The 23,000-nt window shown below is 49.2% G+C and overlaps 1 protein-coding gene across 1 annotated transcript in view; it reads left to right on the top strand.

Annotated features, from left to right (window-relative positions):
* C1H1orf94 (chromosome 1 C1orf94 homolog) overlaps window positions 1-18,295 on the top strand; it is a 37,099-nt gene extending 18,804 nt beyond the window's left edge. Inside the window, exons 3-7 of the mRNA XM_049695502.1 lie at window positions 2,755-3,015; window positions 4,049-4,224; window positions 8,663-8,740; window positions 12,368-12,564; window positions 17,869-18,295. Of these exons, the coding sequence (XP_049551459.1) occupies window positions 2,755-3,015; window positions 4,049-4,224; window positions 8,663-8,740; window positions 12,368-12,564; window positions 17,869-17,944 (788 nt within the window). The 3' untranslated portion in view covers window positions 17,945-18,295. The remainder of the gene's footprint in view (window positions 1-2,754; window positions 3,016-4,048; window positions 4,225-8,662; window positions 8,741-12,367; window positions 12,565-17,868) is intronic.
* The last annotated feature ends 4,705 nt before the right edge of the window (window positions 18,296-23,000 follow it).

The following is a 23,000-nucleotide window of genomic DNA, read 5'->3' as shown; positions in this document are numbered from 1 at the left end:
CTGGGTTTTTAAATCCACAGGCACCCAGAGTACACTGAAGGAAACACTTACCCTCGCTGGGTCCAGGGTGAAAGTGCAGTGTGAGGACTTTAAGCTGGATAGGAGGGAAACTTGATTGGCTTCTCGTGGCTCCTGTTGCAACCATGAGGCTTGGTCCCCTCTCTGTGGGGCAGGAGGGTGAATGTGTAAACTCTCCAGGTGCAGTGCAGACTGCTGGCCCTGGGATTTGTTCCCAGGTACTGCAGGGCTTTAGAAAAGTCCCACTCCTGAATTGAGGAGTTCACAGCCTCCGCAGGAAATCCAGCCGCCTCCCAAGTTTCCCCCACCCCACTCCCAGGATTCTGCCTTTTGTGCCTGTTCCGATCCAGCCACTCAGACTGGATGATTCCAAGAAGGCAGACTGATGGCAGGGGCATTTGCCTGCTGTCAGCAGTCACTAGGAGAAAACCAAAGGAAAAATTCCCCCCAAGCTGTGAGCATGGACGGGTAATGGAGAGATGCCTGTGTTGGGAGGGCCCAGATCCATCTTCCTAAGAAAACGGGAACACGGTCACCCTAAAGAACATTCTGTGCTCTGGAGCATTGGAGGAAGGCCAAGGACTCTGAGCTGTGGACAGCACGCTGGACTCTGGGTCTTGGGCAGGCCTCTAGAAGCCCGAGGACTCTGGGGACGATGGGCTGTGCGTGCGAGAGGATAGAGGCCTACCTGGGGGAGGGGACGTTCCTTCCACCTTCTTCTGCAGGAGAGAGGCGTGGATGTCTCTCTGTCGGACGAGGCTGCTGGGCTGGAGGCCATCCTGTCCCCTCCACCCTCCCACCATTTGTGTGTATATGTGTGTACAAGTGTGCGGGCAAAGGTGTGCCAAGGGGAGCTTTGCAGGTGTGAGCGTATTTGTTAGAGAAAATGCAGGGTGGGTGCATCTGATGGTGACCGTGTGTATGTGTTTGTGTGTGTCCATTCTCTGTGTGTAGTTGTGTGCACGTGTGAGTGAGCCAAAGGAACGACAGACAGGAATGTGTGTGGGTCTGTGTATACAGACATTGGAAGAGGGAGCTTTGGAGATGAGAGAGGAGCATGTTTCAGGCAGCTGGGTATGTATGTGTGTGATGGCGGGTGTGGGGCCTCTGGGGAGGGGACTGGGGACTACACTCACAACCAGACAAACTCTTGGAAGAGACTCTAGGGACATGTTTTGATAAAAATGGCATTTTCTCCTAAATTGGCTCAGGCTAGAGCAGCTCTTTCCTTTGCTGGGATGGCACTAGGAGGTCAGGCCCTGTCCTGTCCAGACTCAGCCCCAAGGCCAGTGGGCTAATGGGGCCAAGAGTGGGTGGGATGACATCCACTCCCAACAGGTAGTACTGGGCACAGGTCCTCTGGTCCTGCCGCTATCAGAAAGATCCGAGGTGCCTGCTGTGTGTCCAGCGCCATTTCCCAGCCAAGCTCCACGGAGACCAGGACCTCCTGGCTGGGGAAGGTGTGACGATGTTGAGGACAAGGCCCTCTTCCCTGCTTCAACCAAGCAATGCCTTAAAAAATTTATATATGTATATAGATTATATATGTGCAGTTATATATATACACAAACACACACACACACACACATATATATATGTATTTTCCCCCCATCATACTTAATTTTGTTGGAAGAAAGAGTTCCATTGCTCACAAGGAAATATGGGTGAAAACCACTGCTGTAGAGGATCCCATGATGGTCCAGACAGTGTCCTAGCACTAGGGGGACACTCGGTCTGTTTGGAGAAAGATCTGAGCCTGGCACTGACCACATCCATTGCCTCACTGTGTCTCTCCGATGCTTCTGTGCCTTTGCCCACAGTCACCCACAGCCCCTGGTGTAAGGCCTTGCTGAAGACCCTCTTCCTTCTGGAAGCCCTCTGGTCCTCTCAGACAGAAGCTGTCTTAGCCACCTTCTTCTCCCACGGTGTCCCTCTGTCACCTCATGGTTCCCATCTGCCTTGTCCCAGAGCTATTTCTGGGTCTGTCTTTCTCTTCATCCTTGTTTTGAGCTCCTGCAGGGCCAAGTCTGGCTCTGACTCACCGCAGTGTCCCCAGGACTCAGGTCAGAGGCTGGCGCTGACGAGAGTGCTAAATTGCCATGACGATTTAGCAAGAGGAGAGTCTGTGAGGAGGGACCAGACGTGTGTTCTGTAGGAGTATGTGTCCCCCCACTAAGCCAGGTGCTCCCTGAAGGCAGGAACTGTGTCCAAGTCAGCTTTGTATCTGGGACCTTTGTATTCCAACCTATGGAGGGTTGGAAGGAAGGGAGGGAAAAAAGAGGGGGAAAGGAAAGAAAAACAGTAGAAATGAAGGAAAGGAAGGAAGAAGGGAGGGAGTCAGGGAAGGAGGGAGGAAGGAAGGAAAGAAAGAAAAGATAAGAAAAGAGATGTAACTGGAAGGAAGGAGGTTTGAAAGGAAGGAAGGAAGAAAGGAATTATGGAAGGAAGGAAGAGTGGGTAGAGGGAAGGGAGGATGAGTGGGTAGATGGAAGGCAAGAAGATAAGAATGGATGAATGCATGTGCATGTGTGCATGGGATGGGGAGACCATAATGGGCATTGGTCAGTGAAGCCTTCAGGGATTGAACTTGGGTTGAATGGCTGGGAGATAGAGCCCAGAGTGGTTGGAGCCTCAGATGTGCTCTGGAGGACCCATCACTTAGTCCACAAGACAGTGCTCCCCGCATCCAGCACTTGGCCTTCCAGAGTCATTGACTCAGTTTCCCTTCTGCTGTAGAACGGAACCCTGGCGCCAAGGAGCTGACCAAGGGTCAAGAGAGCCTCTTTCTCAGTCAGTGGTCCCAGAGACGGAAGGACACCTGTGGTAAGGAGGGTGGCAGTGACCCCATGGGCTCTACGTCCATGGCCCTGCCAGCCAAGAAGCCTGCCTGGCCGGCCAAGAAGAACCTGCTCTGTGAGTTCCTTGGGGCCACCAAGAACCCAAGCAGGCATCTGAAGCTTCGCAGCAAGGTGGAGGTGGACGGGCTGGAGCTGAAACGTAAGCTGACCCTGCCCAGAGGAAATCTGTAGAGGAAGGGATTTCAGAAACCCTCAGATGTCCCTGGAGTGGCTCTGTCATCAAAGGGCTGTCCCATCCGTGGGCAAGTTACTGTCTTTCCCTAGTCCCATAAAATGGGGGAAATGACTTCCTGTGTCCCCTACAGGGAATACTATTGCTAGAGAAATGCAGTTGACTTTCAGGGGTCACATGGGCATCATCGGTGGTCAGTTTGAATATAGCCTTGACTCAGCCTGTCTTATATCCCCTCAAGTGGCCCAAACCAAAGAACAATCCGTTCTTTGAGATTATTTCTACATTGAGATTATTCATGTGCCGGCTTTCTCTCCCTTGTGCTTCTACAACTGTTTTAGTGTAACTGCCTTTCCCCCCAAAAATGTGCCAATAAGGGGAAACTGACACCCCAGCTCAGACTGTATAAGCCCACAGAGCATATTGTACAAGGAGAAAATCCAGGATCCATGTCCTAAAACAACTCAATCACATCTCATTCGTTCAGACTAATTTTGGGTCCCATCATACTGAATTATGTAATATTTTAAAGTATTTTTTAAAAAATGATTCCAACATACATACAACAACCTGCACCAGGTCTTCACTGTTGCCAAGTGCATGTCCTCAAGGGGTTGCTTTAATAATTTGATAAGAAAGACTTCCAATGGCATAGCAATTGTTTATACCAAACTGGATTTTTCTAAAGCATTTGAAAGAATGTAGTTTTGTAAGTCGGTGAGATACAGCCCCAGCAATCTGGTTTGTTGCGTACTCTTGCTAAACTGCCTCCTTGCTAGTGAATGACGGAGATTTTCACCCCTTCCGAATTGGCAAGGTGTGAACTAACGATGTTTTCCTAGAGTTGGAAATTCATCCAAAAGTTGAAGAACCCTCTGGGAGCTTTTAAAAGACCTAACCTCTGAGAACATTAACCCCTCAGGCAGTCATGGGGCGGAGGGCGTCCTGGCCTCTCCCTTCCTCAATCACAGAAACGCTCTGCCTCTCCTGTGACTTACAGTTAACCCGCCTGTGACGGGGGCCGACAAGAACAACCTCGAGTACACAGGGAGTGTGTTCACCCCATGCTTTGCCACCACCTTGACCTCAGCGACCCTGAACCAGCCGCTCTGGCTCAACCTGAACTATCCACTTCTGCCCGTGTTCACGAATCCCTCCGCCTTCCCCCAGTACCAGGTGAGTGAGCGGATCCTGGGCCTGGCTCTCTGGTGGCCGTCCACGGAGGAGCCTTGGTTCAGGAAGCCTAATTCACAAAGAGCCATAGACTCATTAGTTAATTTTTTCATCGGGGCCACATCAGACCGACCACCCGGTACACGTGTGCGCACATGCACGTGCATGTGCGTGTATATTTCTCATTTTCCTTTGTCTGAATTTCAGTTCACTCTGTGCCGTGTCTTCCAGAGCTTGGCTAAGTTTGGGCCTGTGAAGTACTTGGGCTCCCAGGAGAGGATGATAGCATAGTCCTTGTTTCCCACCACCTCCTTTACAGTTGGATGACATGTGTCCTAGGTTACTTGGGACAGTCCCAGTTTAGGTCTTTTGTCCCAGCATAATTATTAATTGCACCCCCTTTCACTCTCAAGTGTTCTGGTGCAGATGACAAATTATGTGGCCGTTTTATTTCAACTACAACCCAGCAATCTTAGCTTCTACCGGCTAAGATGGCTTGACACACATTCTTGGTCTTGGTTTCATAGCTAAGAGGGGCCAGACACAATGGGATGGAGAAACACTTGCAGGGTGGGAAATTTTACTCACAGACTTATTTATTCAGGGCAAGTGTAGTTTCTTTAGTTTGTCTGTTTAACTTAATCTCCCTCAAGAGCTGCCACCCACTGGGTAGATAGAAGAAAAAATCAAATAAATGTTCACTCTGGTTAAACGATAGTCTAAACCAAGAGCTTAAATAGTCCCTTCGGGTTGGCTCGTTTCCTCCAGGAAAGGTGCTCAGCGTCTAAGATTTCTCAGTGTTCTGTCTCCTCCGTGGCTCCTTTCCAGAATGGTGGGCAGGTGTATGAAAGGGCCAGGTTCCTGGGAACCTGCTACCCTAGCCTGGCCTGGCCAAGCCCGGAGAGGGCAGAGAGAAGGCAATCCACCTGAAAATCGACTCATCCTGTCTCTGTGCCCCTCCCCCTCCCCCGATCCTCCGGTCCCACGTGTCACCTCCTCCTTTGCGACAGAGTGGCAAGCCTGACAGCTTAGACATCCTGCGCAGAAGGTGGATCTTCTCTGTCCCACGTAAAGCCCCTCTAAGCTGGCCCACCAGGCTCAGCCCCTGATTCTTAAACAGGAACTAAAGTAAAGGAGTTTAGCGTGGTCTCTCTTTTCTTCTGCAAAGTTTTGTTTTCAAGCCTTTTCTTGTTTGCTAAACAGAGCAAGTGGCCACACTCTCCTCACACCCCACCACTGAGGTGAGACGTCATAAGGAAGCGTGATCCATGGGAAAATCCAAGTGCGTCCCTCCCGTGTCTATGATACGTTGTCCTGGCAGAGGTCTCGAGAGAAATGCCCTGTCCACGTCCTCATTGATTCACCAACTCTTTCACTGATGTTCCTCCACCCTTGCTCACTCACTGTGCAGTCGTTTATCACCTAGTCCCTGATGCACTCATTTGTATTTATTTATTTCCTCATTCATTTAAGTAATTAAAAACAAAAAACCTTGCTTCACACTGAGTATAGGCCTTGACTCAGGTGAGGTGATTCCAAGATGGCTAGGAAGCTCGGCGTCCAGTACAAGTCAGGGACAAATCCAAAGCCAGCATGGTGTGCCCCCCACCCCTGAGAGAGAAACAATTGCATAATTGTATTTGGTGTAAACCGATTCACTCTCAAATGCACCCACAGGGCTCACCATGCAAAGCTAATTTGCAATGGTCTGTTTTGTACAGAGGGGCTAGTTTCTCTCTGCTACGTGAACTTCTTCTGACTTGACTTTTGGAGTGGGTGAGATTTGGACGTATTTTTCCAGCATGAAGTCCTTTGTCTTTAGAGATGCTGATGTGTGCGTCACAGGGCTGACTCTGAGCTTCCTGGGCCTCTGGGCAGAAGGGCCCTGGCTGGTAGGGCCCCTGGGTCCTATGCAGCAGTTTAGACACTGAATAGGCCCAGGTGGAGTTGGCTGTACACATGGACACTCCCAGGTGGTCACAAGGGACAGGGTAATTTACCTTCTCCCAGGTCCTCATGGTCTCATAATGCCATCAGGCTTCAAGTCGGCTGATCAAGAGGCCTGATATGATAAAAAGAAAGCAGGTTTTAGAATCGTCAGACTTGGGTTTAAGGGAATTGCGTTGCTTCCAAGCTGTGTGGTCTTGGGCAAGTTAGTCAAATGCTCTGAGCCCTGGTCTCCTCACCTGTGAAGTGGCCTCGTAATAATTACAGCAGCAGCAGCAAACGCTTGAGTCAGTTGTCAGGTTAATGCAGTCCATGCATGGGAAAGGGCTTTGTAAAATCTCAAGTATGATATAGATATTGGTTATGATCACTTTTCAGCCCTGATCTTCCTAGGAAACAGTGTCAGGGAGCTCAGCAGACCTTGAGAAGGCACAGAGGAGAAACGGGGAACAGTCTATCCTAGCCTCTTTTCCTGCTCGGTGTGAAGAATAAAAATGAGGTCCCAAATCCAATTTACTCAGAGCTCCACTGTGGACGGACGCAGAGCCGTGGAAGACTCAGTCCCCAGCACACGGGAGCTCCGGGGGCTCCTGGGCTGCTTGACACAAAGGAACTCTGCTCCCAATTAGGGAGGGAGGGCACGTAGGAAGAGGCCATGGCCTCAAGCAAAGAGGAATGAATGTGTGTTTACCCTTGCTTGTGATTTCACAGAATTGCAATTTGAACAACTAGAAATCTCCTTCAGGTCATACAGTGTGCCTCATACTGACGAATATCGCATCATCTCCTGAAAATCCGCCCCAGGACAGAGCAGGGACAGGCGGGGCATGGATGCTAGGGGTAGCCTCTCCTAGGCGGGCGTGAGGAGGACGGCGCCCTGGGGGAGTCGGCTGTGGAAAGCAGAGCTGAGCGCTGATGGGGAGGGAGTGAAGCAGAGGAGGGACACTTAGAACGCGGCCTTGGAGCCCACTGGGGTCTGGGAACAGGCAGGGCGGCTCCATCCGGCTGACACCTCTGTCCCAGTTCAGGCCACGCCTGGGGTCACAGGCTGGTCGTGGTGGTGAGTGGGGCTGCCTTGGCCTCAGGGCTTGGAGAAAAGGCGAGCAGGTGCACTGGTTTCAGGTGAAGGGGTTGGTGGATGTGGGAAAGGCCTGGCCACGGTCAAGTGCAGGTACACAGGAGGAGAGAGCAAGGAGGGCCCTGAAAGGATGTGCTCTCTTGGGGACGTGGGGGATGGGCGCTGAGAGAGCTGGGGGGCTTCCCCAGGACCCCACATCAGGGATTCGGAGCCTTTTAGGAGGAGCCCATGGGCTCCGAGGAAGTCGTCAAGGGCAGCATCAGATTGGCACAAGCCGAGCCCAGGATGGAGGCAGCATCTCGGGGCATGGAATCTTCTGGAAAGACATGTGGTCTGAGGGGGGGGTTGGGGTTTTGAACTGCATCTTAGGGGGTTCTTAGGGGGTAACTCTGGATTGGCAGATAGAAGCAGCCTGGGACTGGAGGGGTCATGGGCTGACCCCATCCACAGTGGCAGTTCTGCTGTGTGTGTGTGTGTGTGTGTGTGTGTGTGTGTGTGTGTGTGTGTGTGTGTGTGTGTGTGTGTACACATGGCACTTAAGGCCACCCCAGACAGAGTTGTGAATAAAGTTTCTACTTCCCGTCGGGCTGAGCTGCCAGGCAGCCTCTTCAAGTGGTGGGAGTAGCAGGGGCAGCGGGTGACAGTGAGAGATGGTGACAGGATCCTTACCACGTGCTGCACTGTTCTAAGCCCTTTAGATGGATTAACTCATTTATCTTCACGTCAGTCTTCATCATCAGGTACAGACACAGGTGTACGTGTGGGCAGATAGAGGCACAGCAGCAGACCAAAACTAATACACCTAGGTTCATAGTTGCACATTTGTACACAGAAACACACAGCTGCAGACACAAATGGAAGCACACATGCAGATGTGCTTAAATAAGCATGGAGGCAAGCTGGCACACACATGCACACAGACGTACACGGGTAGTTCACGTCTTGGGGCAGGAGTGGGGTTTGGGGAAAGGCACTTAGGAAAGGGGTATAGACAGCAACGAAGATAATCTGGCCACCTTCACAGGCTCTGCAGGCTTGAACACCCATAATTTTAGAGACAAGGGAAAAGGGGCTCCGAGAGGTGAAGTGACTTGCCCAAGGTCACACAGACACTAAGGGGCAGATCTGGAATTCAAGAGGCAGGCGGGTTCCTAAAGCTCTTGCCTTAAATATTCACCAAAAAGGCTGTGAATCCTGCTAACCAGGGGCTTCCTGTGTGCTGTGAGGCGTGCTGCTGGCTCGACCTGACTCCAGCTGGACTAGGCAGCTGGTAGGTCTGGCCAGTAATGTGGTGGGACGGACTTGAACGTGTCTGGAGGTCCAGGCAAGGGGGCTGGAAGCTGAGTTGAGTGGCTGCTGTTCTCTGGCTGGGAGCCCACCGCCCCACAGCACTAAGCCTCCCTCTTCTCTCCCCAGGGCCTGTACCCACAGCAGGCAGCCAGGATGCCCTACCAGCAGACCCTGCAACCCCAGCTGGGGTGTTACTCCCGACAGGTGAGTAGCTGACCTCCTCGCCTCTGTCTCAGCTCCGCAAAGGCCTTCAGGTCAGAAGGATGTCTGTTCCCTTGTCTTTGTCTAGCTGGTCACCAGCCACACTTTCCGGCCCATTCTTGACCCCAGAGTACAGACAGAAACACCAGCATGCATGTGGACACAAACCAGTGTCCCCAGGTGATAATACCAGCTGGCACTTACAGAGCCCTTACTGTGTGCCAGGCCCTTCTCTAAGGGCCTTACCCGCATTAATTTAACCTTCAGAACTACCCTATAATCTACTTTATAGATTAGAGATGAGGAAACTGAGAGAGATTAAATAATTTGTCCAAAGTTATAAAGTTAACACATAAGTTAGCTTTTACTGTGGCAACAAATGGCCTCAATGTCTCAGAGGCTTCAGCAATAAAATATTTATTTTTTTACCCACGGGTCCACAGGCTGGCTGAGCAGTACTGGGATTGGGTTCAGGCCTGTTTCACATGTCCCCCTTTTGGGCCTGTGCTGAAGATACAGTCACTTTTGCTCCTGCCATGCTGGTTGGCGGAAGGGCTGAGAAGAAATGCCCAATGTCTCTGAGGGGCTCAGCTCAGAGCTGGGACATGGTAATGTACACCTGCCTTCCACGGGCCAAAGCAAATCACATGGCCTGCCCAGCATCAGTGGGGCTGGGAGTCATATCCCTTCCATGTCAGTTTGTCAGTTAAAATACCAGACACCTAGCTAAATTTAAATTTCAGATAAATGGTGAATAATGTTTTAGCAGAGCTATGTCCCAAATACTACATGGACCATACTTATACTAAAAAAAAGAAAAACTTGCTGTTTTTCTGAAATTCAAATTTAACTGGGTGTTATATATTTTTGTTAGCTGAATCTGCACCCTCTACTCCCATGGATAGGTCGGGGGTCAATATCTACTTGACAGTAACACAATGGCAGATTGGGGGTTGACCTTGAGCCGCCTGGCTTCAGGGTCCATGTTCCCAATAACTGTGCCTTACTGCCTCTTGTATACAGACACACAAAAATATGGTATCAAAATAAAGCAGCAGAGACAAAAATACAGACACAAATAAAGATGCAGTTATAGACATGCATGCCAAGCTGCATGCGTGTGGGCCCCCCCCCCCCACAACACAAAACAACACTTCCAGAGGCTTTGAGGATCTAGGGGCAGGGATGGGGGCGTGAGGAAAGGAGCTGAGGACCGGCTACATTCTCAGGCTGGCCTTGCAACCCCACAATCAGGTGGACAGATCAAACCCACACTCAAACCCACGGACTCCTCCACCTCTCCTCCCTCCCCGGGGAGCCCTACCCTTTCTCTGCAAACTGCATCTCTGACCTCTGAAGGATGTTAGAATGTTCCAGAAGGTAGAGAAGGGCCCATAAGTGTAGGTTACTTTCTTACATGGGCCAGGACTGCTCTTTCAGCAGTAGGAGTTTTTGCGTCCTGTGATGAAGTTGAGATGAGGCAGTCAGGCTCACAGAATCTCAGTCTCATCCCCTCCACCCCACGAGCAGTGATTCCATCCACCTAGCTCCAAAGTGAATGCTTTTAGACAAAGTTATGTAAATGCATATATTTGAAACAGTAATATAAAAACCTGGTACACAATTTTTAAAATCTTAGAGGCAATCACTGTGATCGGTTTCTTAGGTATCCTTCCAGTGATATCCATTTATACAAGCATTTTTATACAGATGTGGCATTCTGGGCACACTGCTCTATCATTGCTTTTGTCAGCAAAGAGGATTTCTTGGAGATGGTTCCAGAGCCCTATACCCAGCTCTGTTTTATGTGTTTTATCAGTGACATGTAGTTAGGATACAGTTTTGCATAAAGCTTGCATAAGCTCTAGGACCCGTATCTTCTCTTTCATGTCAGTTTCCTCCCAGGTCCAGGACTGTCCCCTCACTGTGAAAACCAGGGGTTTTTTTTTTTCCTGCCACGCTGACCCTCTGGTGTCTGTCTTGGGAGGTGCCTTCCTGGGGTCTCTCTGTGAGCCCTTGGCACTTTCTGACCTTCAGCTCACCCTCTTGGGGATTTGGTGCCCATGTCCAGTGTCACCAGATCCTACCTGTCCACTGGGGGAAAGATGGGGAGGGCCAGGAGGGAGGGGCTCAGGCTTCCAGAGGGAGCAGGCATAGCGGTGCAGTCCAGGGCCGTGGGCTCTGGGCTTGCCACACTGGGGATTCCAACAAAACTCAGACGCTTGGAACACTTACTGAGCAAGTTGCTTAACTTCTCTGAACCTGTTTCCTCATCTCTAGAATGGGGATCCTAATGGCCCTACCTCACAGGGCTGTTTGGACTTTAAATGAGAGAATCCACATGAAGGGCCTGGCATACCCTTGTTATCACTTAATAAGCGCTAACCTTTGTCATCTTTTTAAATTAGATAAGGGTGTGCAGGGTGAGAAAGGGCAGTCAGTATGCCCAACCCCTGAGCAGCTTGGACTACAGACTTGCTATTAAAGTGGAAATCCAGAAATTTCCCGAGTTTTGACCAAAACACACAGGAGGATGGATGTCAGCTCCACACAAGACATTTGGAGCTGTCACTAGTGGAATACAGTGCTCGTGATGTAATGAGATCCCTGTCATTTTAGATATTCAAGCTGACACTTAAGAGTCTCTTCTTTCCTCCCTCCTCCTCTCTCTCCCTCTTTCTTGCACTTATCCATTTAACATATATTTATCGAGCAGCTACTGTGTGACAGGCACCGTCTCAGGGCCAAGGATAAATCAGTAAATAAGACAGGTGGGCTTCCTGCCTCATCAGGGGCAACATAGGATGAGCCCTGCTTCTTGGTGGGGGTCTGATCCAGGTGGTCTCAAACCCAACGAGTTCCTACTTTTCTTAGGGTTTGAGCTCAATTGCAGTGCCCCCATTTGGCCTTTCTCCTCACTCACACCGCCCAGTACCATGACCACCAGCCACGTTTGGCTATTTACATTGAAATCAAAACGAAGTAAAATTTGAAATTCAGTCCCACTAGCCGCGTTTCAAGCGCTCAATAGCACACTGTGTCTGGTGGCTACCATATTGGGTGGTACAGACCCAGAAGATCTCCATCACCCGTCACAGGAATTTCCACTGGGCAGAGCTGTCTTGGACTTGGGGTCTGTTGAGGTCCTGAGCTAGAAGCCAGGGATGTATACATCCCAACAGCCTTTACTGAGATGGTACAAGACTTAAAAATGAACCAGGGGCTTTTGAGATGGTTATTGGCTGAGGGTAAGGCAGGGGACAGAGAATAGAATGGAAATAATGGAAATAATATTCCTTTGCTATTTATTATGTGCCAGTCTCTCTACTTATTTCAGCTGACTCAGTCCCCATACAATGGAGGTAGCATTTGCCCATTTTATGGATAAGGAAACTGAGACACAGATAAATTAAATAACTTACCAGTCTCACATATAGAAGCTGAGCCCTGTGCTTCTTCCCCGTCCAACACATTGCCTTCTATGCACCCCACAGTGACTGAGGGGCACAGGGGCTGAGGGGTGGGGCCTCGGGTTAGGGTCAGGGCTGGGGGACTGTGATGTTTAGTGGCAGCGGGCTCTGCTGGACCTCTGTCCTCTCCTCCAGCCCCTGTCTCCTCTCTGCCATGCAGGTGATGCCATACAACAACCCACAGCAGACGGGACAGCAGAGTTTCCACTCTTCCTACAACCCCCTGCTGAGCTACATCCCCTTCGTCCAGTCCAGCTATCCGTACCCTCAGAGGACACCTCAGAAGCTGGCCAGAAATCCCCGAGACCCTTCCCCCATGGCAGGAGATGGACTGCAGTACCCCTTCCCCGCGTATGGGTGAGTCCTCAGCCCACACTGGAAATTCACCTCGTATCCCGAAAGCTGCTGGAGAGGAGAGGTGGGCGCGCTGGGCCTCACTGCTGCTCTCTTGGTACATATATTCCTTGGCTGTGGGGAGGGCAGACCCTGTGCCTTGCGGGTCCTGGGTGGAGCTGATGTGGAGGTGAGCCTGATCTGGGCCTGGGGGAGGGCCCTTTGGCAGGCCCAGTCGGGGCTGGGGTCCTCAGCTTGGTGTGGAAATACAGCTGCATGGCCAGTAGGGGATGAGCGCACCACCCATAGCAGGTGACAGGTAGTGGAGCAGGACGCATACGCCTTTCCCCACCTGCCTGGTTTCCAGCAGGCCACGGCCAGGTAATCTTACAGCTCTTTCCCCCACTTACTGCCTCCTGAGCTCCTTGCCAGGCTAATCCCTCCAACAGCCCAGTGAGTTCGCAACCGGCCCTGCTGAAGGGCCTCTCACTGCGTATCAGGCTGCTTACACTTTTCCCCCAAAATACCCCAAACAGCAGAGGAGAGGAGCTTAGCAGCCAACAGCCAACACAGACTCAACGTTTTAGCTGACAGTTCCATACAAACTTTTCATGCCTGTCAGTAAGGAATTGGTGTTTGTTGTTTTAATGTAACAACGCGCAGCTGCTCATTCCCACCCACCAAACCTTCACTGCTGATGCTCTGCAAGGCGGGTGGTGCCGGGTCAGCCCTGAGAATCCAGGTGTCCCAGGCACATCCCGGGGAACGTGTGCTCCAGCTTGAGAACCTCCCTTTACAGGATTAGGACCAAACTCCCCAACCTGACATAGATTCCCTTCCTCCCCATCACAGCCCCCTCACTGTAGTGTCAGCCGGGTGTCCTGGACTCGGACCCTTTCAATCAGTGTTTCCCATGAATGTCCTGATAGAGGGATAAATGCTGGAAAGAGGTTTCCATAGTCAGATCTGTTTGGGAAAAGAAAGGTAGAAACAAAGATAAACAGATTTCTTAACTGTTGGAATTTGCAGATTATTTCATTTACTAGGGTTCATGGAGAACATTCAAGAAGCTGGTCGATAGTGTCATTTGAATATAAAACCCATGACCCCTTATTTCTTTTTTTCTCTTTTTCTTTCCCTTCCTCCCTCCCTCCCTCCCTTCTTTCCTTCCTTCCTTCCCTCCCTCCCTCCCTTCCTCCCTCCCTCCCTCCTTCCTCTCCTTTTTCCCCTTTTCTTGTAGAGCATATCATGGTGTGTTCCGCCAATGCAGCCTGGAAAGCGCTGCGTCAGTTCACATAGTTACGGTGAATTTAGCCTGTGGGGCACTGTCCATGAATAGGACATGGTTCATCCCTTCGGAGATGAGAGTGGATGAGAGGGGACACAATGATGTTAATGCCGTGACAAAGTGAAGGCCATCCAAGTGTCCCGAGGACAGAGGGAGGATCCCTGCTGGGTGCACAATGAGAGCTGCAGGATGGGGAGGGTCCAGTGAGCAGCGACTGGGGGAATTAGGCCCTCAGGTGGGAAGGTGCGTGGTGGGCTTGAGGCCTGCAGAATAAGGGCATCTGGTTGAGGTATTAGATTTATCCCTGAACAAGGTGGAAAATAGGAAAAGGGAGGCTGGACTTGGATTATTAAAGGCTCTGATTGGTAGGCCTGGGGACTCAATGCGGATTTGTGAACGTTGCAGTGAATTGATGGGCCAGAGGGGAGAGAAACAGGAGGGAAGAGAGGGCGTAGTCTGGAGGTGACTGCAGGGTCTGTAAGAGAGGTTCTCACCTCCCCGGAGGTGAGAGTAGATGAGACTGCAGAGGGAAGACAGCCTACCTGCAGGCCAGCAGACGTGCCCCTTGCACGCTGTGACTCTGGGCTCCAGGGAAGAGAGAGTTACTGCAGAAGCCAGAGCCTGCTGTCCTTGGGAGGCAGTGTGGTCCCAAGTTCTCACCACTCAGCGGTCAGGGAAGCACTGATTGGGAACAGTGAGAGCCGAGGGTTGGGACCTGGTCTCTGGCTGTCTTCAGAGGGGCAGGAGAGGAAAAGGAGTGAGCAGGAGACTGAGGAAGGAGCAGCCTTAGAAGTGGGAGAGAGCCTGCAGCCAGCTGGGGACACCGTGGGCGAAGGAGGAGAGTGACGGGGAGTAGCGGCAGTCAGCGCAGTGGAATGGTGGCCTGAGAGGGTGGAAAGACCGGGTAAGTGAGGTCGGAAAAACGAGGCGAGGAGTGCAGGTCCGTGTCCCCCAAAGGGATGATTCGTTCATTCAAAAAACGTTTGTTGCATCTTCTGTGTGCCCGGCACTGCTCTCGGCACTGGTTACTGGAGTGAACAAGACAAAGTGTTTACTTCCGTCATTCCAGGAGGGGAACTAGACAATACGGAAGTAAAGAAGCATCATACGTGTCAGGTGCAAGGGATAAGCGGGGAGGGAGTAAGGGACCTCTCTGCAGCCGAGATCTGAATAAAACGAGAGGATGAGCCGTGTGTATATATGGGTGATGAGCACTCTGGGCAGAAAGAATAGGAAGTGCAGTGGCCCCGAGGTGGGAAATGTAGCTGGGGCACGATGAGTGGAGGAGAGAGAGCGGGCAGGATTGAAATCGGAGAGGTGGCAGGGCCTGGGAGGCGAGGGAAGGAAGAGCGGCGGGAGGCCATGAATGTCCTAATTCTCTGTGTAAGGAAGATGGTGTTGATCGACATACGAAGAGTGGGCTGGCTGGTGAGAGCTGATGGAGGGGACCAGGCTGGGAGCCTTTTTAGCCAGCCAAGCAAGAGGTGCTGGTGGCGTAGACTAGGGCAGTGACCATGGGAAGGAGGTAAGAGAAAAGATGTGGGGCATTTATTTGCTTGGTAGAATTGATGGGAATTGACGATGGCTGGACGTGGAATGAGGAAAAGAGGGGAGTCAAGCGTGATTCCTAGGTTTTGGACTTGAGTGTCCAGATGATTGGCAGTGCCAAAAGTCTAGGGTCCAGATGACGATAGCAAGGCTTTGTTGATCAGGAGTTTGGTTTTGCATATGTGAAATTTGAGACGCCCATCAGACACTTGCGTGGAGCAGTTGATAGGCAGGTGGATGTCTGAGTCTGGGCTCAGGGGAGAAGTGGTGGCTGATAATATAAATTTGGGAGTCATTAGCATATAAATGCTATTTAAAGGCGTGGGATGGGATGAGATCGCCCGGGAGCACATGTACATAGATCTCCAACATGGGTCTCCAACATGTAGAGGGGTTGGGGAGATGGGGAGGCACCAGCAAAGGATCTAAAGGGTGGGAGGAAACGCAGGAGAGTGTGGAGTCAGGGAGCCAGGAGAAGAGAGGGAGGATGACAGTATGGCAAGAAAACCTGGGCACTGTAGGATGGAAGGTAGGCAGCACTGGGCACAGGGGTGGAGTTGAGGTTTACCAGCTGTGCTGGATGGAACAAGGTCCAGGAGAGGCTGCCTGGGTCAGGGAGGGGTACAAGGGCGTAGGTGGAGAGTTTAGTCTGGGAGACCAGGGGCCTCAGTTCTTCCTCTGGGTCAGGAACCAAGAGACTAAACTGTATGAGGTGGGAGAGGAAGGAGTTGGTGGCCTCCGTGTTCTCAGGAAAGGAGGAGGGGGCCCCTTCCTGCCCTCTGCCAAGTCCATTTGCATACATCCATCAGGGCAGGATAACAATACCATGTACCTTCCAAAGAACAATAAGTCTGAGAGTTAAAAAGAACACAAATGATAATTACACTGGAATTATTACTGGACAGTGTAGTAACTGTCCCAGGCAAACCAGGACCGTTCACCATGCTCGTGAGGCAGATTAAGCCCCTCTTCTTCCTCCAGGAAGCCTTCCTGGATAACTATAGTCCACATGGATTACCTCTCTTCCTGGCCCTCTAGTTTACATCCTGTCTAGACCATGCCCTTGGCAGTTGATCTGATCAGAATTTCTCCTCATGAAGGGCTCAGATGTGTGGGGTGTGGCAATCAGATACAAGGTGTGTCATGAGTAATTTGTTACCGGTAATTATTAAATACCCGAGTATGGGTTACAGCCTTTATTTTATAAATTAGAGTAGAATTCAGAGTGTCCTTATGATAACATCACTTTTAATCGTTTCTTTTCCAATATGATTTTTGAAAAAGAGAAAAAGAGGTGGGGTTACCACAGACATTAATTGCTTATCGGGCACCTACCTGGTGCCAGGTCCTGGCCTGAGTGCTGAGTGTCAAATGGTGAACAGTCCAGACAGTGTCCCTGCTGTCATGAAATTTATTTTTGTGAGAAGGGACTCAAACAACCCAAAGCCTCGCTTGTCCCTGGCTGCTCACAGCGAGCAACAGATACACATACCAGCTGAGGCATTACAAATTAATGCACTGGTTTGTTCCCATCGCTTCTTCCCCTCCCCCCCTTTTTTGTTTCATCAATTCATGGGAGGGCGCCACGAATGTGAGCATCTTCTGTAATATGCTTCCGCCCAGGTGAAAAGTGACTGAGAATCCCTAGATTAGACTGTATCTAGCTATCTGCTCTGCCGCAATTTGTCTTGAGCTCTGTTCCATTCATTCAGAGTATCCTAGCAGATGGGGAAAGAAATTGCAGTAGGATCCCAAGTGTGAGTAAATGATTCCATCTGGAGAGGTTGGGGAAGGCTTCACAGAGGAGATGGCTTTTGAACTCTCTTTTGAAGTATGAATTAGCAGTGTGCCAGGGAGGAAAAGCAGATGGGTGTGTTTTCCTGCTCTCGGAGGTTGAGGCCCAAGTCTTCTCGGCACTTCCTTCCCTGAGGGTCTAGCAGAGTTCCAGGCAGTCAGGGATGCCTCAGTGCTTACTTGCCAGATTGGTGTGAAATGCAGGGACTGATCTAGCTTGGTGCTGAGAAGGGGATCAGGAGCCCTGGGATTGTCCGGACTCTGAGATCTCACCCTAGGACGTGGCCGTGAGTTCTCTGATGTTGTGGAATTTCCTGAGGGACACACAGGGTCCTCTAAGGCAGGTAGAGGGGCTACAGGCCCACAGGTAAGGTGCTTAGGTCCAGACAGGCTCCTTAGTCTTTGGTCTTGGATATGGAGAGAGCATAGGCTGGGTGGAAATAGCCCCTACAGGCTGCCAGGGCCTTCCTGACCTAAGGAAGTGGCAGAAGAAACTCTTTATTGTCCTCCAATTGTATCATTTCAATATTTTATTTTCCCGGAGCCAAAACTTTTTACATTATTGCTAAAGCTTTCAGCTTCCAAGCCTGTCATGATCTTCCCAGTCTTTGACAGCCCCAAAATTAATATACTACTTTCCCTAATATCTCTGCCGACATCAGGAGTTCTATCACAACGTCATTTTCTTTCTCCTCCAGGTTCGGCTCGACATCCGGTGGGCCCCTGATGAACAGCCCCTATTTTCCCTCTAGTGGGAATGGCATACATTTTTAGATCTCCTTCTCATCTCCCTCCTCCTACCTTAGCCCTTGGAGCAGGGCTAAGGGCTCTGGAATTCTGGATTCTGCAGCAGCTTGGTATGAAGTTTGGAAAGCCAAGGTTCCGACCAGGTCACAGACAGAAAACAGCAAGGCCAGGCGCATCCATGGACCAACACTCACACACACACACACACACACTCACACACACACACACACACACACACACACACACACAGCTAGCCTTCACACACAGCACAGACTGCACACACACCCCTCGGATTCATACTCACTTGCTCATCCACATATGCATATGTATTCAGCTAACATGAGTGATTTTTGTTTTTGTTGTTGTTGGTAAAATAGACGTAAGACACTTAATTTAGAAAGTTTGTATTTTCTGATAAAAGTATGAGCTGCTTGAAATGAAGTGTGCCTGTTACTTTCTGTAACGTTCTGCGTGATCTTCACTGCTCCTTTTTCCCCCACGAGGCTCAAAGTTTACTGAGGACATGAAGAGACACCACGGGCTACAGTCCTCCAAGTGCTGCTCTGTAAATAAGGGATCCCAGGGGTTATACACTTGAGGGCTGATCTCTTCTACTCTGTGATCCACTCACTTCTCAATAGCCCAGTTTATGCATCTCTGGAATTGATGTAAAGGAAGTGCATCCTGCTCTACCCTATCCAGGTGGCGGTTACAGAAACAGTCTCTCTTGGACATGAGACGGGAAAAAGTGGCCTGAAAATCAATTCTAAAAATAATCCTGAATGTGATAGACTATAGCCAGTCATTGTAGATCAATGCCAAGCTAGAGGTCAGTCTCAGAACTGCCCCCAATGGCACTGTCCCTGGATCATTCTCAATCAGCTTTTATCAGTGACTTTAATGAGGACATTGAGAGCATCTTGATCACATTAATGGAGGACACAAATCTGGGAAGAGGAGATGGCCTGAGTCAGTGACACACATATACCGTAATTCTCCTACACCCATGGCAGGCATCATTAAGCAGCCGATCCCCTGAGCCTGGACAAAGTCACAGAATCGTTCTCCCTATGGTGGTCCCGGCAGCCATCACTGATCAGGGACAGTCTATGAAATGAAACTCACGTGCAATCCCCTGGCAAACAATCGTAAGATGAAATTAAACAGAGGTTTAATGTAAGGACCTCCTCTTGGGTCTAAAAAATGAGCCATGCACATACAGATGGACCGACATTGTCAGTTCTAAGTTGCTGTATTACCAGTCCTGTTACTCACGTGGAAGCTCGGGCCCACCCTGGCTGAGGCCAGTGAGGGCTAGGCCTGGGGAACGTTAGCAGCCCCGTCCTGATTGCAGTGAGAGGCTAGGGTTCTGTACGTCACCAGTGTCTTGGGATGAGCTCAAGTCCAGGGCTCACAAGAGCATTTCTCTTGCCTTCACAGTGTGACACAATTGGCCTTTCTTCCTGGGTCCCTGGAAACCAATTTCTCTCCCAAGTTCTCTTAAGACTTATGCCTTCTCCTTTCTCCATCGTCTAAGATTTCCCCCTGCATTCTTCAGCCCCTTCCCCCAAGGCTCACCCCACTTATAGCACATCGTGTTTCTTGTTGATATCCTTGGTTAACGGTCTAGACTCTCCACTGACTGAGAGACACTGGTTAGAAGTTCTCACCAATGCAGGAGCTCTTTTGTTCCCCAAAGGGTTTCCTCACATTGTACCTCTAGGTATTAACCCAGGCTGGGCCATAGTGAACCACCCTCTCTGGATCTCAGAGTGCTTGGGGGCAGGAGAGAATAAGGGAGTTGCCCTTGGCCAGACAAGGGATCTTAGCCACTTTCCAACTCTGATGTTGGGCAGAGAATTTAACTTCTCTGAACCTCAGTTCTACTAATGGTAATGTTAATAGTTCTGAGGATTAAAGGATAATGTAGTCTTAATAGAGGCTTAATGTGTACTTCATGTATACTTGTGGTTTCAAGATGGTGAAGATGTTTCTGTCCCTTTTCTCTTGAAATTTACCCCCAAGTAAGAAGGAGAGTAAAAACATCTATACGAGGCTTCCCTGGTGGCACAGTGGTTGAGAGTCCGCCTGCCGATGCAGGGGACACGGGTTCGTGTCCCGGTCCGGGAAGATCCAACATGCCGCGGAGCGGCTGGGCCCGTGAGCCATGGCCGCTGAGCCTGCGCGTCCGGAGGCTGTGCTCCACAATGGGAGAGGCCACAACAGTGAGAGGCCCGCGTACAGCAAAAAAAAAAAAAAAAAAAAAAAACTATACGAACTCCATTCTCAATGAAATTAGGAGAAGCCAGCAATTTCATCTGCTACATAAAAGGGCAGAAGTGTGGTGGAGGAATGGTAATGCCTTAGCAGAGGAGGGGAAGATCACGTTGAAATGTCTGCCAATCAACAAGAAGCAAACCATTTTCCCCTGCAGAGCCTGAAGTTCTCAGGGGGTGCTGGATGCTGAGGATGGAAGGTGGGACTGAAGAGAGATGAAAGCAAGGGGCTGTTATGAGAAGTAGCCCCTATCCTGGCCCCACAAAGCCAGGGGCCACAGACAGTTCTATAGGAGATAGGAGGTACTTTCTCTGGAGAAACATACAGACCATGCATAAGGATTGTGGAGATGAGGGTACTGATGGAAAATGGGCATTAAGTGAAATACACATCCACACCCAAGGCCAGCAGCTAGACTTTACACAAGAGGCAGGAATTTGGAGGGTTCGCTGAAGAAAATGAATCGCCCCAAAGGCACTTGGAGGTACCAATGAAAATTACCCTACGATTATGCCCTTTCACAAAGAGCTTCCAATCAACTTTTAAAGACTTAATGTTTAATGGAAATGGACAATCTCCAACAAGAAAGACACAGATCAAAACAGAGGTAAGGGAGTTTGCTGGTTGCCTAACGGTTAGGATTCTGGACTTTCACTGCTGTGGCCTGGGTTCAGTCCCTGGCCAGGGAACTGAGATCCTGCAAAGCCCCGCAGCGTGGCCAAAAAACAAAAACAGAAAACAAACGTTAAAAAGAACTAAAAAAGAGCGTAACATTCTCAGGGAGCTAAGAGAAGCCACTTTATTTTAAAAATAAGACAATATGCCTTATGATTATTTTTAAAAATCAGAACAGAAAAGTGCTTTTGAAATTAAACAGTGATAGCTGATTTAGTTTTTTTCAGTGGAAAGGGTTGGAAGCTAACATCAAAGAGATCTAGAAAGGAGAATTTTAAAAAGACACAGGGATGGATTATAGGAGATAAAAGGTAAGAAAATGAGAAGCTCAGTCCAGGAGACCAAATATCTGGCTAATAGGAGTTCTATGCAGAAAGTGAAAAGAGAGGGGAGGGAAGTATCAATAGAAAAACGTAAGAAAATTCCCCAGATTGAGTGGTCCAGACCAGTGCTCAGAGAAATGAATGAAAAAGATCTCCATCAAGGCATATCATTATGAAATTACAGCGCATCAGGGATAAAGGCAAGATTCTAAGGTTTTCAGAAAATCCCACTCAGATACAAGTGTTCATGAATGAGAATGGCATTAGATTTCTCAACAGTAACATTGAAACCTAGAAGATCCTGGGACAAAGCTGTCACAGCTTTGAGTGGAAATGGCTTTTAATGGAAAATTCAAAAACTAAACTCTTATCTGTGAAGGTAGAATGAAGATGTTTTCAGATGTGCAGAGTCTCAAAAAATTTGCCTCCTTTGTCAGGAAGCTCTGTGCCCCACGAAGACAAGAGGGTAAACCAAGACAGAAGACGTGGAATATAGAAAATAGATATCATCAGTTGGGGGGAGGCCGAGGAAACTCTTGGGGTGATGAAAAAAGATCTTAGCTCAAGAACCATGAAGCAAAGCCTGAAAAGCCACTACCACCACCAGCCCAGAATAAAGCAGGAAGTTGGAGACCTCAGATAGGAGGTGTCTGGGGGCGGGGGGTGGGGAGCGGCTAAAGAAAAAGAAAATGATAGATTATTCTGACAGAGTTGACTGTGTGGAAAACTGTGTTGAGAAGTGTTTTATAGTGGTTGGTGGGGGAGGGAAGATTTAGCTATAAATTCAAATAAGAAATGAAACAATTGTTATTAACTTGGCAGTGAACAATATTTATGTGATCATAATAGTAAAAAGCCGAGATATGGATTTAACCAAAATTAGTGTGATAACTATAGTGGGAGGATGGAGGTGAAGAAAGGGATATGAATAGAGCTAAACTCCTTTTATCATAATAGAAAATCTGTAGGTGAAACCCCAAATGGATGATTTGAGACATAGCAGAATTCCCATAATTATCTGGAATTCTGGAGGTTAATCCCAGAGTAAAAGGGCCAAGAAAGTTGAAAGAGTTATCTATGAGAAGCAAGGTTGGTTTGTGAGGGATGGAGGTGTGGGGTTCGCTGCCTTGTTTATGACTCTTTTAGCACTATTTGGCTTTTTTTTTTTTGAAGTATAGTTGATTTACAATATTGTGCCAATCTCTGCTGTACAGCAAAGTGACTCAGTTATACACATATAGACATTCTTTTTTTTAACATTCTTTTTCATTATGGTTTATCACAGGATATTGAATATAGTTCCCTGTGCTCTACAGTAGGACCTTGTCATTTATCCATCCTATATAAGTTTGCATCTGCTAATCCCAAACTCCCAGTCCTTCCCTCCCCTACCTGCCTCCCCCTTGGCAACCACAAGCCTGATCTCTATGTCTGTGAGTCTGTTTCTGTTTTGCAGACAGGTTCATTTGTGCTATACTTTAGATTCCACACAAGTGATACGGTATTTGTCTTTCTCTTTCTGACTTACTGCACTTAGTATGATAATCTCTAGTTACATCCATTTTGCTGCAAATGGCTTAATTTCATTCTTTTTCATGGCTGAGTAGTATTCCATTGTATATATGTACCACATCTTCTTTATCCATTCACCTGTGGATGGACATTTAGGTTGTTTCCATGTTTTGGCTATTGTGAATAGCACTATTTGGCTTTGAAAATGTGTGTGTATTACTTTAATAAAAATAAACATTCATTTTAAAAATGAGAAAGGGCATGCAGAACACCATCTAGTATGGTGCCTGGCACAT

The sequence above is a fragment of the Orcinus orca genome, chromosome 1, assembly GCF_937001465.1.
Source record: "Orcinus orca chromosome 1, mOrcOrc1.1, whole genome shotgun sequence".
Classification (NCBI taxonomy): Eukaryota; Metazoa; Chordata; class Mammalia; order Artiodactyla; family Delphinidae; genus Orcinus; species Orcinus orca.
The sequence above is the reverse complement of the archived record's forward strand: the minus strand, read 5'-3'. Positions and strand labels throughout refer to the sequence as shown.